The sequence below is a fragment of the Centroberyx gerrardi genome, chromosome 9, assembly GCF_048128805.1.
Source record: "Centroberyx gerrardi isolate f3 chromosome 9, fCenGer3.hap1.cur.20231027, whole genome shotgun sequence".
Taxonomy (NCBI): domain Eukaryota; kingdom Metazoa; phylum Chordata; class Actinopteri; order Beryciformes; family Berycidae; genus Centroberyx; species Centroberyx gerrardi.
The window spans coordinates 23060299-23078589 of NC_136005.1; the positions used below are offsets into that span (position 1 = coordinate 23060299).

Here is an 18291-nt window from a genome sequence, read left to right on the forward strand (position 1 = left end):
TTCCACCAAGTGCTACACTTTCACACATTAATATTCATAGCATTGATTTATTTTCAGAATAAGAAAAAAAAAAAACTGTTTGCCAGGGAATTAATCCTGACAGGAGCGTGGCATTGTTGTGTTTTATTTGAAGACGGCAGACAGCGGAAATATGCATATGCAGATACGCAGAGCAAGACACCAATTAAATGTTGATTAAGTCTTAACTATTGTGGGACTGGGTATATGAGAGATTGCATGGAGACAATAAAAAAAGATCATTGCTTTTTTCCAGCCGATATGAAAAATGAACGCAGTTAAAACAAACACGCAGGGAGGGAGGCACATGGACACATGCGGCGTGTGCGCACACACACACACACACACACACACACACAGCCACACACTCTGTTGTGAGCTTTTCAGATGTTCAGGCTTGATGTTTGGGTGGATTGTGGGGGTGGGGTCCTCTTCTTTCTCTTTCTCTGGCAGCAGTGGTTTTCAGCCGCCAAGCTTGCCCGCTTTTGGCCGGTCAATTGTGACATTGTGTGTGTCAGTGAGCAGGGGGTCTCCTGGTAGCTGTGGGTGTGTGTGTGTGTGTATGTGTGTGTGTGTGTGTGCGCTTCACACATTGACTGTGAAGCTGCGGCGGTATAACAGCGGCTGCTACTCCGGGGTCCCGGCGGTATTGGCCCAGCCCGCAGTCTCTCTTGGCTAACTCATGTTTCATTCTTTGGCAATTTGCCCTAATGAAGTCCCGCAGGAGCCCCCAGACCTCTGTTCTCTTTCCATATTTAATCATGTTATTTTAATCTGGTGGATGAGCTAACGCCTCTCTTTCTCCTGCCGTGTGTGTGTGTGTGTGTGAGCACGTGTGTGTGTGTGTGTGTGTGTTCTGCAGGTCATTACTATAGCTTGGTTTTCATGAGACGGGATGTCAAGAGGGGGATGTAGGCTTTAAGACAATGGGAGACAATGACTTTTATTTTATGTATCACCTTGGCTTGACAATGTAGTGAGCTCCTTTGAAAAGGAATATCATCCTCATGCGATTGCTCTTCATTATTTGTCATTAAAGAGGTTAATTATTCTATTGTTTCCTCTTTAACTTCTTTGCCATAGTGGTGGGGGTAATTTAGATTCTAGTGTTACACTCGTCCCCCTTTTTTTTGCTGTAGTACAAGTTGTGGCACAAAAAGTTTTTTTTACTTGGATACCTCATTGAGAAAAAACAGTATAATTTTTTTGTTGTTGTTTTTTATGTCTTTTTGTTGTTGTTTTTTAGGGCAGGGGGGGCAGATTTCCCATTTTCATATACAGTGGTGGTAATATTGTCACTGTGGTGACCCATCACTACTGAATCAATACAGAGGAAACACTGCATTCAGGTCTTTCTGTGTGTAAGCCAGTCTTTCTGTAAGTCAGCCTTTGTAACACTCGCTCTCTCCTTTCACCTCCTTATCACTCTTTCTCTCGTCTGGTGTGTTTCTGTCGCAAGGTTAAAGACAGGTGCCTGTCAGCCGATTGATCTCCAGCTTTCAGTCTGTTCTCCCTCTCTTCCTCCAACAGTAGCTAGCAGGCTGTGTGTTCATCACAACAACACTATCAGACCTGTCAGCGCACAATGTCTATCTGCGGCTTTTGTTTGAGAGCAAGATTAAAGTCTAACTACATGTTTGGCAATGATAGCTCAATGAAATCAAACGTACAACGCATCAACGCGTCAACAAAGAGCACCACTACAGCTGCGACCTTGATCAGACTTCTACAGTGTTTTTTTGTTTTACATGATATTAAACCTGTGTTTAGCTGGAAACAGAGCAGTGGTTCTCTATAGACCTCGGCAGTGTAGTAACCTTGTTGAATAAGTTTGCAAAAAAACACACAAGGAGCAGTGTATTCAGTTCAAAGGTATTTTATTTTATTCATTGTTTTCATTGTTTTCTTGTAAGTGAAATCAATGCAAGCAAACTGTGAGTTTAAAATATTTGAAACCATCAGTTAACATACAAAAGGGTGTTTATGCCTTTTTTTTTAGTCTCTCCTCTGGTCTCTCTCTCTCCCTGTAGTTAACTGCATGTGTCCACGGTGCGGCTGCCATGCTCTTCCCCATGTTCTGGCAGCACATCTTCATCCCTGTGCTGCCTCCGCATCTTCTGGACTACTGCTGGTAAGGCTGACCAAACACACGCACACACACATACACACACAATCAATATCAACATCATATAGGCAAACGTACTCTTCCTACTTCTCTCTCCTTCTGCTCCGTCTCTCCTTCTGCTCTTTCTCTCGTTTTCCAGCCCTCCTCCTCCTCCGACGACACACACACACTCACACACACACAGAGGCACATACACACACAGCATGCCTTGTGCTGCCCGTGTACCAAGCTACGCTGCTAAAACCTTAGCGTAAACGCGCAGTCACACACATGTTCACACGTTCTCCCACCCGTTCTCGGAGTGGTTCTCACGATTCCTCTCGCGGCGCGCCTTCTCCTGTGTGGCCTCTCAACATAATGAACGGTCCGGATCACCTTCCTCCATATTTCATGCCAGCGCTAGCACCAAACTCTCCTCGTCTTAGCCCTCTCAGGGGTTCATTACCACCCATCCAACGCAAATCCAACAAATCTGAATGGACTTGATTGAAACCAAAGGGAGAGCAGAAGTGATAGCTCATCTACAAATCCACATGCGTTTAGTTCAACTTCAGATCTCAACATATTTAAAAAAAAAAAAATGCAGAGTATGGAAGTTAGCATCTGTAAAAAAAGGAGCTGGTTCATGTTGAATCTGTGTTGATAGCTCATATAGTACCTTATACCATAAGGGATACATCAGCTTTAAGAAGCTATTCATCACCGACAGTACAATGTGATTTTCAACACACTGTGAAGCCTCATCGTTATCTTATTCAATCACAGGGGGTGTCCTCCATGCACTGATTAGATAACTAAATTAGATTTAGATGCTCTGTGTGTGTGTATGTGTGTGTGTGTGTGTGTCTTTGTCTGTGTGACTGTTGATGGCTGTGAGTATTGAAAGCGAGAAGACAGTGGGTACAAAGCAGAGGCAGAGCTACAGGCCTGCTGTTTGTTTTGCTGTTGCACTAACTTGATTATGAGCCTGTGGCTTCTGAATCACGCTGGCTGGGAATACACCGACTCAACAGCTATCTGATTATCGCTGCCTCTGTTAACCTCATTGAAAATAGATTGTAAAAATGGTTTCTATTATCTGACTCTTTTTTTCTTTTTCATTTTATTTGAGTTGGTGGATGTGCTGACAGTCTTGAAATATACTGTATTGCACTGCTGATTCAGCCTGTCCATGTCGTTTTTCCTCCAAATATTTGAAACACTTTTAGGATGAAGATAAAAATGAGATAAGAATGATACGATAATAATACTGTAGAGCACATTTTTTTAGGGTAAATGGAAACCTTTGGCACTCTGGTATATGAAACAGAGGTCCCACCCTTTGGGTTTGAAGAAAATGTTCTAAGTGTTTCCATACTTTCAGTAGATCTCAGAATCTACCAGCAGACTCTCAATATCATACATCTAACCGCTGGGGAAAAAACCCCTTAGACCTTCTACTATTATTAATTTGATTGTTATTACTATTATTACTATATGTGATAGTAGTAATAGTAGTAATAGCAGTTGTATTGTGTTTGTATTGTTACTGTAGTATTATTATTGGTAAATTACTGGTTACTGATAGATTACTTTTACAGCTTTTACTGTGCACAACTACTTTGAATCAGATTTTATAAAATCTGTAAGCCACAAATCAATGACTAAGTGCCAGAAGCACTTCCTGGAAGCAGGATGGTGGCAGGACTTGTTTGCTCTATTTACTTGGTCTCCTAGTCTGCACTAGTCTGGTGCCTCTTTAGTCCAGATTTACCAGATCATCTTCCTGCCCTGCCTACACACACCAGTTAATCTAATGGTGTTTCCCAAGCTGAGAGTGTTGGTGGTTCTCAGAGAAACCATTTTGAAGTTAGACGCAGCAGCCCTGCCCTACATGTAAGATGATTGGGTTAGAGAATAACATATGGGTGATAATCTGTTTTGCTGCCTATATTTGTTATACAGTGCGCAGCTCAATTACAGCGAGCCTCCTGTTCTGATCATTTTCATTGTGTCCAAACTGGGGGTGGGGGGAACTGCACACCTGTTGCATTACAATAATTTTTATTTAATTTCCATGAATTGATAAAAGAGAATTTACTTCCAACATGTACTTGGCTTGTTTCTGTTTTCTTTGTCTTTTGAAATGTGGCATGTTAGTGTAGCCTGCAAAAAGATTTGATATTGAGTGTAGCATTTAATTGAATTCAGCCCTGATTAGTCACATTGCTAATGTCTTTTCTTTCCTCTCTTCCTCCACAGTGCCCCCATGCCATACTTGGTAGGAGTTCATCTTAGTCTACTTGAGGTATGTTAGTTAATCTATGGGTATGTGTGTTCGTAATTCTCTGTGTAATTGTGCATAATTAGATGTGCACGATTCTATGTGTGGGTGCAAGTTCATGTGAAAGTGTGTGTGTGTGTGTGTGTGTGTGTGTGTAGGGGGTGGGGTTATGTGCACACTTTATATCAAAGTTAATTTTTTTATGGTCACTAAATTCACACCAGATTTCATCAAGAATTTCAGGATCCTTTTCAGTACATTTCCATACAAATTAACCAAATTAGTTTGAGGATTCTGTCTATTGGACACTGAACAAATATTTTTTCCTCTCTCTATATGTGATCAGCTAATGCTGCAACTGACTTAGTGAATTCTGCTCTTAAATTCAGTATAAAGTATTTGAAATTTCAATAATGCAGTATTTTCTTTGACACCTCCAACACTGTGAATCAAATCAAAAAAAATATTGACAGAATGTTTTTTCCTCTTTATCTCCCTCTCTTGCTTGTGTGCATTCTTAACCAGAAGTATAAAAGACAGAGAGAGAAAGCCAGAAAAAGCATCTGCAAACAAAGAGCTTTTCTACTTCATTGTTGAAAGCGTGTGTGTTGGTTGGGGGGCAAGCCGTCACCAGCGCTGCTGTTGTGTGTGAATGCATGTTACACGCACGCGCACATTTGCACTTGTGTGTAAGTGTTAGTATGTAAGTGTTTGTCTGTATGCGTGCGTAATTGTGCAAATGCATATGTTGTTGCGCATGTGTGTGTTTGTTGTGTGTATGCCTGTGTGTGTGTGTGTGTGTGTGTGTGTGTGTGATATTTGCCTGACAGTTGCGGCAGTGGCAGTATTTATCACACTCTGCATCGGTGACAGTCCCCCTTTCCGCCACTACATAATTAGTCCAGATCAGCATGTGAGCCTCCACAGCACAGGCTGTCACAAAAGTGACAAACTAGAAATTCACACACTCTGCTGTTTCCCCCCCTACACCTGCCTGCATCCTGCACCACACTGAAATAATTGTTGAATTTGTCGCCATCAGGATGCACACTGCACAGCACAGCAGCACTGTGTTGTTGTTGATGCATGAGGTTGCGGTGCTGTGGAAAATGTTCGCGCACTCTGAATGTTTCCTCTGTGCGCCATTCTTCATTTTTGTGTGTGTGTGTTACAGTAAAGATGTTCTAATACTTTTTTTCCTACGCGCCATTTTTCATTGTTAGTCGTAAAGGTGTGTGATGACTAGTGTGATTTTAAATGTGACCGCTGTGTTTTCTCCTGACTGGGGCTTCAGGACAGCCATGAGGTTGCCTGCTGGGAAACGCACCTGGGCAAAACTTATTACGTGATTTCAAATATTTGAACTATCGAAAGTTCGGTTGATTTAATGTCCCAGGAATTTAAATAATTAGCTAAATGAAATGTTGTGGCTCTTGATTCTCCAAATACATGAAACATATATGACTTCGCTACTGTTAGTAAAGGCAGTAGATTAATTGCTATTTTGCTTTGGTATTGTTTAGAAATGGCTCTAAACATTCACACTGTGAAAGATTGTGAAGGCTTACATTTTAAAAAAATAGACCTTCAAATGCATTGTGTAGAAACACAGAAAATATTATTTTTAAAATAATTAATAGTACAAGAGCTTGTACATGGAGGATTTGATATGTTGTAATAATATTTCCAGCGGGAGGTTTGTTCATACTTGTGAGAATGTGTTGTGTGTTGCTAATTACTGTGGCAGTGTGTGCAGTGTTGCTGATACTGTGCATTTCCTCCTGTAGAGAGTGCGCAGTCGGTCGCTGGAGGATGTGGTCATTCTGAACGTGGACACCAACACCCTGGAGAGCCCCTGTGATGACCTGCAGAACCTGCCCAGTGACGTGGTGAGACACACACACACACACACACACACTAGCGCAAAGCTTCTCATGTTTTAATGTTTCATTGCACATGACATGCGTATGGCTCATTTTTTCTTCTTTCACACCTCTCACTTGCATAAACACACATTTTCTTGCCCTCTCACACACTCACTTATTCAGAAACTCACGCTCACACACACACACACACACACACACACACACATATATACACACAGAAAAATATACACAGACAAACAAATGCCCACAAATAACAGCACACACAGAAACTTGTCAAACTGGAGCTTTGTCCCCTCCCCACATCATTAATGACTGCAGTAGTGGCTCCTCAGATTGCGGCTGTCTAAAGTAAACTCCCGTCGCGCCGTATGACGCTTGAAGGCGAGCAGCATTCCCCGACCATCAGAGGCTTGTGGGAAAATGTGCAACTCCCTTCCCCTTCATCTCCAACCATTCTAATCATTATTTCACAAAGTCTTGCATTTCTGCCTGCCCACTGGCACGTTTCTGAGAGCGAGAGATAGGAGGACGGAACAAGGCAAAGAAAAGAAAAGAAAAGGCAGAGATGGGCGAGTTTCTAGGGGGAGAGAGAGGGAAGAAGGGGGCCAATTACCAGTGTGGGCAGCGAAGCCACCTGCCAGCGCATCGTCTCTTTAATTAATGGAGCACTGACGCCGGTCAGTGCAACAGGAAGCGTCGCCACGGTGTCAGGGTCACACAGACACACACACACACCCACAGATACACACACACACACAGAACGACACACGTGTGCTTGTCATCCCTGTCTTTGTAGAAGCAGGAATCTGTTTGTTTAGCTGTTCTCCAGGGGGTGTGTATTAAAGCTCCTCTGTGAGGCACTGAGGCCCTGCTGGGGCTGCGACTCACTATACCAGCCCTACTGCCACTATATAGTCAGATTCAGCTCCATACTGGTCTCCAGCCCTACTGCCACTATATAGTCAGATTCAGCTGCATACTGGACTCCAGCCCTACTGCCACTATATAGTCAGATTCAGCTCCATACTGGTCTCCAGCCCTACTGCCACTGTATAGTCAGATTCAGCTGCATACTGGACTCCAGCCCTACTGCCACTATATAGTCAGATTCAGCTGCATACTGGACTCCAGCCCTACTGCCACTATATAGTCAGATTCAGCTCCATACTGGACTCCAGCCCTACTGCCACTATATAGTCAGATTCAGCTCCATACTGGACTCCAGCCATACTGCCACTATATAGTCAGATTCAGCTGCATACTGGTCTCCAGCCCTACTGCCACTATAGTCAGGTTCAGCTGCATACTGGACTCCAGCCCTACTACCAGTATATATACTTAGATTCAGCTGCATACTGGACTCAAGCCCTACTACCACTATATAGTCAGATTCAGCTGCATACTGGACTCCAGCCCTACTACCAGCATATATACTTAGATTCAGCTGCATCCTGAACTCCAGCCCTGCTACCAGTACATATTTATACTCTATACACTACTTATACTCTCACACTGCTCTGGTTTCCCTAATTTAGCAGTGCTCAGCCTACCATGGGCTGCCGCTGTGTGCATGACTGCCTCCTTACTACCTGCCTTAGTGCTTTCTTGCCTGCATTTTATACCGTTTCCTGCCTACTTTTTTTGCCCGTCTGTCTGTGTGCCTGCCACCTACATTACTGCACTACCTACCTTATTGGCTGCCTTAGTGCCTGCCTGCTCGATTTTCATGACACCTGTCTGCCTTCTTGTCTCGTTCTCATAGTACTTACTGCCAGCCTGGCCGTCTCTCGCGCCGGCTGTTTGCTTCTCATGCTTCCTTGCCTGTGTGCCTGCCTGGCTACCTTCTTCTCCTCTTTCTCACTTCCTGCCTGCTTGCTTTTCTGCACCCAGGGACTCAAGTCCTAAATTAAATTGCAAACTGAGTTTGTCATAAAAAAGGAGCCGGGGCTTTTGAAAAGCGACAGAGGCAGAGAGAAAAGCCTTTGTCTTTGCTGTGTGATAAATTAAGTGGCAGGCTCAGAGCCTTTTTGCTTTGATCCCTCCGCTCACCATTTTTCACTGACTAATGACAGAACATACCCTGCATATCATGTCAAATTACACCACCTGAAATGGAAACTTCACTGGCGTTAATATATTTATTGTAACAAATTGTTGTTGTTGTTTTTTTATTCCTATTCATATTTTGTTCTGTCTCCTGTTATCTTTTCACCGGGGCTAGTAGATTAATAAGGAAGAGAGCAGGTACTAATTGAGCGGAATTCCAGGTCCCTTGTTAGTTTGCTTGTTAGTGATGAGGACGTGCCACATGGCATTTGATGTTTGTGTTTACACACAAGGAGATGTTTGAGGCATTGCTCAGTTTGTCAAACAGAGGCCTGAAATCTTAATTAATACTGAGCGATTCTCTGCCTGGGCTGGGCTGCCGTGCATTGTTTCCTAGCTATTAAAACCTCTGTTCATTTCTCCCTAATTCTCACTGTAACACCGGCTACTTAACACTCAGGCTTTATTCAGTGTGAAACTGAAGCACTGAGACCTATGAAGTAGTGGTTATTCACACTCTAAATGCCCAGCGTCACTTTTTATGAATTTAAAGCATGAAATGTAATAAAAGGTAAAGGCCGCAGGCAATTTTTGTGCGTGTTTCAAGTCTTACTAAGAGGGAAAACAAAGCAGTCTCATATTGATTTAAGCAAACCTTTAGAGATCCATCTAATTATGGCACTGCAGGCTGTGAGTACATGTGGACTCTATTACAGCACTGGGCTGACCAGTGGCCGTGCTTTTAGCAGGTTCAGAGTTCACAGTTGTCCTGAATTAGCCGCCCTCTTTCAGACGGGACCCCTACACTGGCTCCACTAGTGCCCGCCCCTTAATGGCCTTTTCCCCCAATTTCACACATAATATTTTAGATTTATTGACTATTAGAAATGCTACCATGCCAGTAGCGGTTCCGTTTGGCAAAAAAGGAAAGATCTACAAATGAAGAGAGTAATTGGTAAAGAGTCGAAAAAGGATGCAGCAATCTTTTGATAATTATTTTGGACATTTGTTTTTATTGGAAACGTCAGATGCAGCAAAGTTGAAGGTCCGGTGTTAATTGTGTTTTTGTTCCAAATTTGTCTCCTGACGTCCTGGGCATGTTTTGACTGTGGTAATAAATTGTTCACATCAATCTTTTTTTGATCTTCATTTGTTTTTCAATTGTTAATTCTTTTCCATTATCATTTTTCTAACATGCTTTTGTGCTTATTGAAAGTTCAAAGTGCGCTGTAAATGCAAAACATTTCCAGTTTTGAGCAATATATATATATATTTTGGTAGAAAAACCTTTGTCTCTGTATTGAAATTAATGCAGATGAGTGAACTTACAACACTTTTTTTGTTTCTGCTTTTGTTTTGTGTTACCTGTCATTTCAGAATATAATTGTGCAATCATTACAGAATTTATAAAGTTTTTTTTTTGTTGATTTGACATGGTATATTTTCAGTACTGTTTTGCATATTTTAAAATTGTTTAAGTGAAACCGAAAGTTTCAATAGTTTTTATACATTTTCAAACCATATTAATCTCAGAGGGACTGCGTGTGTCATTAAAATCAATGTGTTGACAAGCACACTGAAGAGAAATATTCAATAAAAAACACAGTAGTTTTTCCCAGGAAGATCAAGGTATTTTCATTTCTTTTTCTGAGGATCCACAGTTCCTCTCCCATATAGAGGTTGTGCTGATAAAGTTATAATTGGCTTTTGGTTGGTGGAGCTGTTTACCGCGCTAGTCATTAAAAGTATCCAAGAATAGCAAATTAGGAGTGTGTTAATTCTGAAAACAAACACTGTGCGACTGAATCAGATTTTTTTCATTTGATCCTGACGATTGATCTCGAACCAATGACGGAGGAATTTTTTCATGTATTATTCTGTCTGTGCCACATATTCAAGGTGAGGCACTACAATGTAGCTTACGTCTTTATTTTCAGATGCACTCTCTCACATCACAGCCTAATTCCTTCTATTCTCCTCCTTTCTGCCTCTCGCTACTTTGCTGACACCGTGTACCCATACATTCCTAGCCTTCATACATTTGATCATTTGTATTCCCAATCAAGGGGGGAATTTACAGAGTACACTCCTACTTCCTGTATTTCAAGCCTGCATTTGGAAGTTTACAAATGAATGAGGGGGTTGAGGTTGTGTCTGCGCGCCTCTCCTGAGATCACCTGGCACACTTAATCAAACATCGCGGCTTTAATTTGGTGTTCAGCTTCCGACGCTCCCAGAAAACAACATCTACATCATCATCTACTACAGAGCACAGCCTACAGCAAGCACACACACACACACACACACACACGGGCACACAGAGACGCCTACACACCGTCGACCAGGAATGTTCGTCGATGACATTCAGATCTAGTTCGTGAGGAAACTTCTGCTACTCACAGCTTTTTTTGCTTTGTCCACCAGCTGTCCCTCATGTTCTGTCCTGATGCAGCCAAGTGTGTTTCATTTCGCCCCCCGTGTCTTCCCACTATGGTGGAGCCACCTACAGTAAAGCCACTCGCATGCTGCACTAACTAGACGGTAGCTCAGCGCCGGGACTGCGGTGTGCCATACTGGGTTGCTCCACCTCGGTTACATGCTGCACCTCACCAGACACAATCTCTGTGTCCACAACATAATCAGCTCAAAGCAAAGTATGTGATTTTGTTTGTTGTTGTTGTTGAGTTGGTATTTTACTGACTGCAACTCTGCTTATTTGAAGCATTGTTTTGCGGGGGAACTGTTGTTTTAAATGGCGTCGAACTGTGCATACACTCTCTCCTCGATGTTACCAGCCCTTCATCGACTACTGTGGAGTTTAAATGCTACAGTTCATTTTCACATAGTCTTTCTGCAAGGGGTTCGCACTGGATTAGAAGTCAAAAAGGGAGAGCAGCAGCACCCACTGTGTTAGTTATTGAAGTGAGAGATGACATTTAGCTGTAGTTAATTATGTATGCAAAACTCAGTGCTTGTGCCGCTCAGCTGCTAGAAGAGGTCAGCTTGACAAAGTAACCCCACACCGGGGAGTATCTCACGGCAATGAGATAGCCCTATTAAAACACACACACACACACATGCATACACACATACACACACACACACTGTCTCTTTCTCTCTTGCTTTCTCATTCTCTTTTCATTTCGTCTGACTAATGTATTGTACTAAACGGCAGACGGATCGACGTATGATTAAGTATTATATGACTCATTTCATGTCTTAGTAGTTGATCTATTCTAGTCTTCCTCCATGTATACATATTTCTTTCATCACATCATATTGCTAATTTAATATTCATTGAAGTTATTATTGCTATCCTACCACAGACTAATCGTTTATGATGTTATGGGGTTAGATATAAGGGATCCTATTTGACTCCTCCCTATCAACTCAAGTAATATCCCCATTCTTTTGCAGTTTTAAGACTGAAAACGAGGTTAATGTAAAAATACATAAAAAGATGCTGAATGGATAGGTGTTTTTTCATGCCAGCTATAATGTGGGCTATCATTTACGTATCAAAAACAAGTCATATTTATTTCAAACTGAATGAATGAATGTGTTTTATGGATGCCGAGGTGCGTGCGCACTTGTGTACATGCGTGTGTGTGTGTGTGCATGCGTGAATACACGGCGCTTATCTATGTGTCTTTGTTCAGATCAATGTGTGTGTGTGTGTGTGTGTGTACAATTCAGACTACAGCACATCAAAAGAAAGCGGGAGATTTTCATAACTATTTTTTTTCTTTGTAGTTCTTTAATTGCGTCCCCATGGCTTTCTTTCCCTGGACAGAATCTTAAACAAAACATTCTTTTTTGTGAGTAGAAAACCCAACTTTTCTCTTTTTTTTTAACAACACACAAGTGTCAGGGTCGTTATTTAGGGGTTTTATATGCTCCAGTGCTAATTTTGTGGGGAATGCTAAATATATATTCAGAGTTTGATGCATTACATTTTTTTTTTTTCATTTACACTTATTTTTCTTCATTTATTAAATACTAAATATAATATTCTCAATCAAAATCCTACCTGTTGTCATTTTTTTCTTTTTCTTGTTAACTGACAGTGAGCTAATGATTTGTTGAGTAGTTAATTATGACGTTAAAAGCAGTGAATCACTTCTGATATGTTGTGTAGTCTGTCTAATTATAGAATAAGTCACAATGAGAACGTCAACATTATATATAAAAATATTACTTGTTGTTGTCATACATGATATTTAGTGTTTTCCAGAGATGAAGCTATAATAGATTTTCAACCCTATTTTGTCAGGTCAACTTTTGGAGTAGAGCAGTGACAGTCACTAGGCTGCTGCATCTCATTCTTACAAAGACAGTGAGAGGTGGAGAGAGGCGTTTTTATTTTTGTCAAGCCCACCATTATAAAATATTTTGATTTGTGAGATGCTTCAGCAGCGTGTGTATGCGTGTGCGCTCTATGTGCATGCGTGCGTGTATGAGTGAGTATCCACGGCGGGTTTTTGTGTACATGTACATGCGTCGACACGCAGGCGTATTCGCAAACGAGCACACACACACACACACACACACACACACATACACTCACACACACACACAGACACACACACACAGATGCCGGGTGTCACCTACAGTGGTATCATCCCTTACAGTCAGGCAGGGATCATCATTGCACCTGCTAATTACCATCTCCAGCTGGAGAGTTAAATGGAGATCTGTTCTATGTCTGACCTTTGACCCCATGCTCTTTATGTGACGCACTTCAAACCCTGTTTGGGGCTGGCTGGGCTGGGCCTTAATGAGGCCCCATGTCTGCCCTCTGTGGGCTGTGCGCCTCGGACGCCCCGCTTTCATCCCCGACCATCCTCCCTTGATGTAAATTGAAAAGATCACAGCTATGGGGAAAAGACCTGTACTGGAAAGGCCTCTCTGCATAGATTATGAATATCATAACTCAACAGTTTTTTTCTCCCCCCCCCCTCAACCACCCACTCCCCCTCTCCTCGCGCCACCCCTCCTCCCCTGTACAATGCTATAGTTCTAATTGGACCCAATGGGGGAGTCTCTGCCTTTGATCTCATCACCGCCACTGTGACTTTACACTAAAAAATGTCACTGCCAAATAGGGTTATCACCTGTAGAGCCTGGCCTTCCTCTGATGCCTGTACGCATCTCGTTAGCTTCACTCAAACTGTAATAGTTAATTAGTGTGACAGAGCCATTACCGTGGAGGCATACCTGACGACTGCGGCGTAGGCGCCATATTCAAAATCCAATTACTAAACACACGTTTATTTTTCATTCTCGTGTCTGATATGTGACGAACGCGTCTTCGGCTGTGCTTTACTGTACTGTTAGCAAAAACGATATTCTGCTATTTGTCATGCACTGCTACTATATTTGGTATTTATATGATGAGCTAATTAATTACCACACGTGACTCTAAAGAAGAATCTTTTTCATCATGCTCTATCTTACTCGGGAATGAGCGTGAAACTTTGAACTTGTCGCTTTATCCCCCTTTTTCCTCTAACATTGAGAAACAAAGCACAAGCGATTGTGTCCCCGCCTCATTAAAAAGTGTTTGCCACTGCAGCGCTCTCTCCCTTTCAAAGCTGTTGTACAGAACTCTGTGTGCAGAGTAAACTCCGCTATCCCCTCTCCTCTGACAGTCTTTGGGGTATGCCTCCCCCACTTAGACTGACATTGTGTTCGCTTTGATTCTCCTCGAAAAAAAGACAGTTTAATGATTTGCAAGGATGAAAAAAATCAGTGAAAACGCACATAAACATGAAATATTAATTTCAGAAAGGGCTTTACATAAACATAAAAGCATTTAGCACAATGAGTGAATATGGAGATGACACTTGTTAATTTAACCGTGATAAACTTTCTGTTTGATGCCTGGGAGCATTTGCAATGGCAGCGCAGGGACGCGGTGGAGAGTGAGAAAGCCCAGGGGAGCGGAATCGACGCTGTTCGTTTTGTCTCTGTCCCAGTTTAAGAGTGCCACTCTCTCTCACTCTCTCGCTTTCTTTCTTTCTCTCTCTGTCTCTCGCTCTCTGCCTGTCCTCTGAATGAGCTGTGCTAACACTTTGCTTCTCCTCCCTGAAGTTTTCCAGCTAGGCTAATAGCAGACACCAGACCGATGTTCCCTGTAATGCTGCAGCTACACAGAAGCACGCTATATTTGGCCTTCCGATCAAAATAGACCTAATCAAAAATTAACTAAAAATTATGGAAGGACTGGGGTCATTCAGCGGTAGACACAAGCTCAGCTTTTCTTCCACTTCTTCTCTTCTTCTTCCTTCTCTTCTTCTTCCTACTAATACTGCTCCTACTAGTGGTAGCACTAAAACTAATAATATTGATATATAGGATTTGTCTAGAATGTAAAGTTGCTTTACACAAAGGGAATAGCCAGACAAAAATTACAAAGATGGCTATAGCTGACGCAGACACCTAACACACAACCACAATAACAGACACCCGGCTGTGCATAAAATGTAGCAGTGTAAGGAGGTGAATGGATGGGTGGGTGGAGGGCAGCTGACATGACCCTGAAATACGCAGCCATAGCCAATGCTGTATTAAATATAATCGGCTGACTGCCCACCACAAATGACGATTTACTTGTTTCCTTTCATGCACACTTTATCAGTTCTGCAAATGCACCCTGTTTTCTCAGCCCATATTCAGGCAGCAGAGTGGCATAGTGAGTCAGGAGACCATCCTTTCACTGGAAGGCCTTGGTTTAAGCTGCCATGATAGCAAGCATCTGTGGGACAAGTGGAGAGGGAATATCCCTATGGGGATCAACAGAGTATAAATAAATAAATAAATAGTAGATAGATAGATTAAGCATCGATTTGAACACCTGTTTAGCCTCTTCCATTTTGACATCCTGTATAAATTTTAAGATAAAATAGCTGCAGAGTATACAATGAGGAACTAGAATGAATGAGTTTTTTTTGCTGATTGAAGATGTCAGTGTTAACCTGATACAGGCCTTTACAACTGTTAACAGACCGACACCAAGCAGCATTACAGTAACCCAGACAAAATGTGCAACCCAAACCAATCAGATGTTGTGCTTTTGTGCTCAGATAGCACAGCCCACACAGAGAGCAGCAGCAGCCCTCTCTTTCTCTGCCTCTTTCTCTCTCTCTCTCTCTCTCTCTCTCTCTCTCTCTCCCCCCAGCAGAGTCAGACTGCTGGCGACTGCAGGTGAGGAGAGCCTCTTGACAACTTCCTTCCCAGACTCCCCAGGGCCCGGTGGCCAGGGTGAATCTTTTGTCATCCTAAAACAAGCTGAGGCCTGCTGCTCCTCCGCTCTCGCCTGGAGTCCTAGAGGGAGAGCCAGGAGAGGGGAAAATAATTAAAGACATTTTATGTCAAGAGTCCCTTTCTAGAAGGAGTCCAGGAGAGCCAACAAGGGAGGGAGGAAAAAGGAGGAAAGAAGAGAGGTAGAGAGTAAGAAATGGAGGGAGAAGAAGCGAAAAGCAAGGAGGTGATGGAGAGGAGAGCGGGGGTGGCAGCGTGGAGAGAGGGTGAGAGAGGGAGAGCGAGGGTGAGAGTTTCTATTTCCTCTCTCCTGTCTCCTCCCTCTCACACCATTCCTCTCCTCCCCCTCCCTTCCCATCCTCTCCTCAATTAGCAAAGCAGCAGGTGCTCTCAGCAGCACAACAGATAAGCTTGGAGGAAAGGCTGAAGCTCTGCCTTTCTTTTTCTTTCTTTTTTTTTGAGATGACCTGCAAATGCGATACTTCACACCCAGAATGGGCTTGCAGTTTCCTCCGCCAATTTCAGAGGTGATAATTTAACTTTTACCCCTCCACCTCTCTCTTTCCCCCTCCCATCTCTCTCCCTCTGTCTCTCTCTCGCACCCTCCCTTTCTCTTTCTGTCTCTCACCAGGTGTCCTCTCTGAAGAGTAAGCTGAAGAAGCAGTCAACAGCAACAGGGAGCGGTGTGGCCCGGGCCTTCCTGAGAACGCAGGCCGCTCTGTTTGGATCCTACCGCGACGCCCTCAGATACAAACCTGTAAGGCTCCAGTGGCATCCATCAAATGCTACCAGTCACCTTGTGGGATAGTAGTATGTCACATTATAGCCCTCATTTACTTAACACTGACTTATAAATACCATATTTCAACAATGGCTATAGGTTTGCATTTAAATAGCTAAAGTATTGAATATAAAGGCCAGGCATTGTATTTTGATCCATAGCCACTTATTTATTTGACTCAGAAAGATAAACACAATTTGCTCTTCAAAATATGTAGGCCCTCAGTATCTGTCTCAGTTTGGGCGAGGTGAGTCAAATTTCAGCGGAGCACGGTTAGATGGGGGCAGTTTTGACTGAAAGTAAAAGGTGTGTTTTCAGCCGGAGCACAGAGCTGAGGTGGGCCTGTCTGAGGCAGTGAAATGTCAGAGGAGCTGAAAAGAGTCGGGACGTTCCCTTTGAAGATCCCTTTTAGCCACCTTTGGTGTTTTACTCTCCTTTTCTAAGCCCCCTAACATTTCTGTTCTGGCTCTTTCTGCTTATCAAGTCTAAGTCAGAGCAGAGCAAACTACAGCATGTCCTGTTTGTCAAATAGCGAAGCCTTTGTTCCTTTGGCTTTGAGATTAATTGGACTGTGTGGACTCCCGGAGTGAAGATGCTACATTATTGATGCTGTCTCTCTCTTCTCTGTATACAGACAGTATATGTGAACAAACTGCCTCCCCTCAGACACAGGCACTGAAACTTATTGTGTGCGCGTGCATTGTATGTGTGTGTGTGTGTGTGTGTGTGTACATGCGCACAACATGCACTGACTCGTCAGTTTACACTCACTCCCACATTGTTACCTTTTCCATAGGATATGTATAAAAGGGTTAACATACAAGCATACATATAGACACGCATAAACTGCACATCTGCCTTACTGATGAATACTGATGATCTCGCCTGCGTTCTGATATTTGTGGAATATCACATTGTTCTGAGCTGAGGAACAGATCCCTCCCAGGCTGAGCTGAGCTGTGCTGTGTTTCGCAGGCCCATATGCCTTGACAGAAGGGGGGGTGTGGATGCTTGGTAGGAGCCTTGCTGAGTTGTAAATGAAACAATACGAGGGAAATGATAATGAGCTGAAAAGCAAACAGCTGATTAGAACGGCATTATATAGGTCATCAATTTCAGCTCACGTCGATCTTCCCCCGGCTGCTTCTCACCAGCTCAGAGCAGCGCGCACGTGTCTGGCGAAAGAACCTGAAATAGCTATTGGTGAGCCAAGATTAGTAATGTTAGATTTCACAGCCATTCATGTAGCCTAGGTGGGTAGGTGGGGGTGCATATTCCCAGGCTATATGCACTATACTATTGAGTAGCTTGAATGAGAAGCAGGCTTGTAACCAATTGAAATCCCTGGACCAGATTCGCTAAATCTGGGTGGGGGAAGATAATAAGTAACGCTCCCCCATCCCTCAACATCTACTGTGAAAGTGCCCTTGAGCAAGGCGCTGAACCCCTACCTGTTCCCATGGAGCTTCTCAGTGGCCAAAAGCATAAGACACTGTTTATATTAGGTAGGTCCCAGGTGGGAGTGTGCGAATATGTGTAGCCTGTGTACCCTGTCCCTGCAGCTACAGCACCGGCCCCAGGCTGTTTCTGTAAAAAAGAATGTGTTTTTAGTCAACTTTGCTGGTTAAATAAGGGTAAGAAGAAGAAAAAAAAACACATTGATTAGTTTTTTTCTTCTTCTTGAATTAGAAGTTTTCATAGTCCTTGGTGTGCTGGGTGAGCGTGGTGACCTTAGGGCACATGAACCATATTCAAAGGTTCTGATAACTGTTCAAAATGCATGTTGATCAATCTGAAAATGAGGCTGTTTTTCTTCCAATCTTGAAAAGTTGACTTTGTTCAGTTGCGAGATTGTATCCGACAGCGGCAGTTGGCATTCTATGCGGGCCTGTGCAAACCAAAGGATTCT

The 18291-nt window shown here is 42.9% G+C and overlaps 2 protein-coding genes across 5 annotated transcripts in view; one reads left to right on the forward strand and one right to left on the reverse strand.

Annotated features, from left to right (window-relative positions):
- Positions 1-18291, reverse strand: part of c9h1orf53 (chromosome 9 C1orf53 homolog) — a 485525-nt gene that overhangs the window by 65181 nt on the left and 402053 nt on the right. The window lies entirely within an intron of this gene.
- dennd1b (DENN/MADD domain containing 1B) overlaps positions 1-18291 on the forward strand; it is a 104464-nt gene that overhangs the window by 58983 nt on the left and 27190 nt on the right. For all 4 annotated transcript variants that reach the window (XR_013505108.1, XM_078285831.1, XM_071906927.2 and 1 more), the window contains 4 exons: positions 2049-2149; positions 4385-4430; positions 6194-6295; positions 16233-16358. Coding sequence is in view for 3 of the 4 variants with exons in the window: in XM_078285831.1 (XP_078141957.1) it covers positions 2049-2149; positions 4385-4430; positions 6194-6295; positions 16233-16358 (375 nt within the window). In the remaining variant the exon portion in view is untranslated. The remainder of the gene's footprint in view (positions 1-2048; positions 2150-4384; positions 4431-6193; positions 6296-16232; positions 16359-18291) is intronic.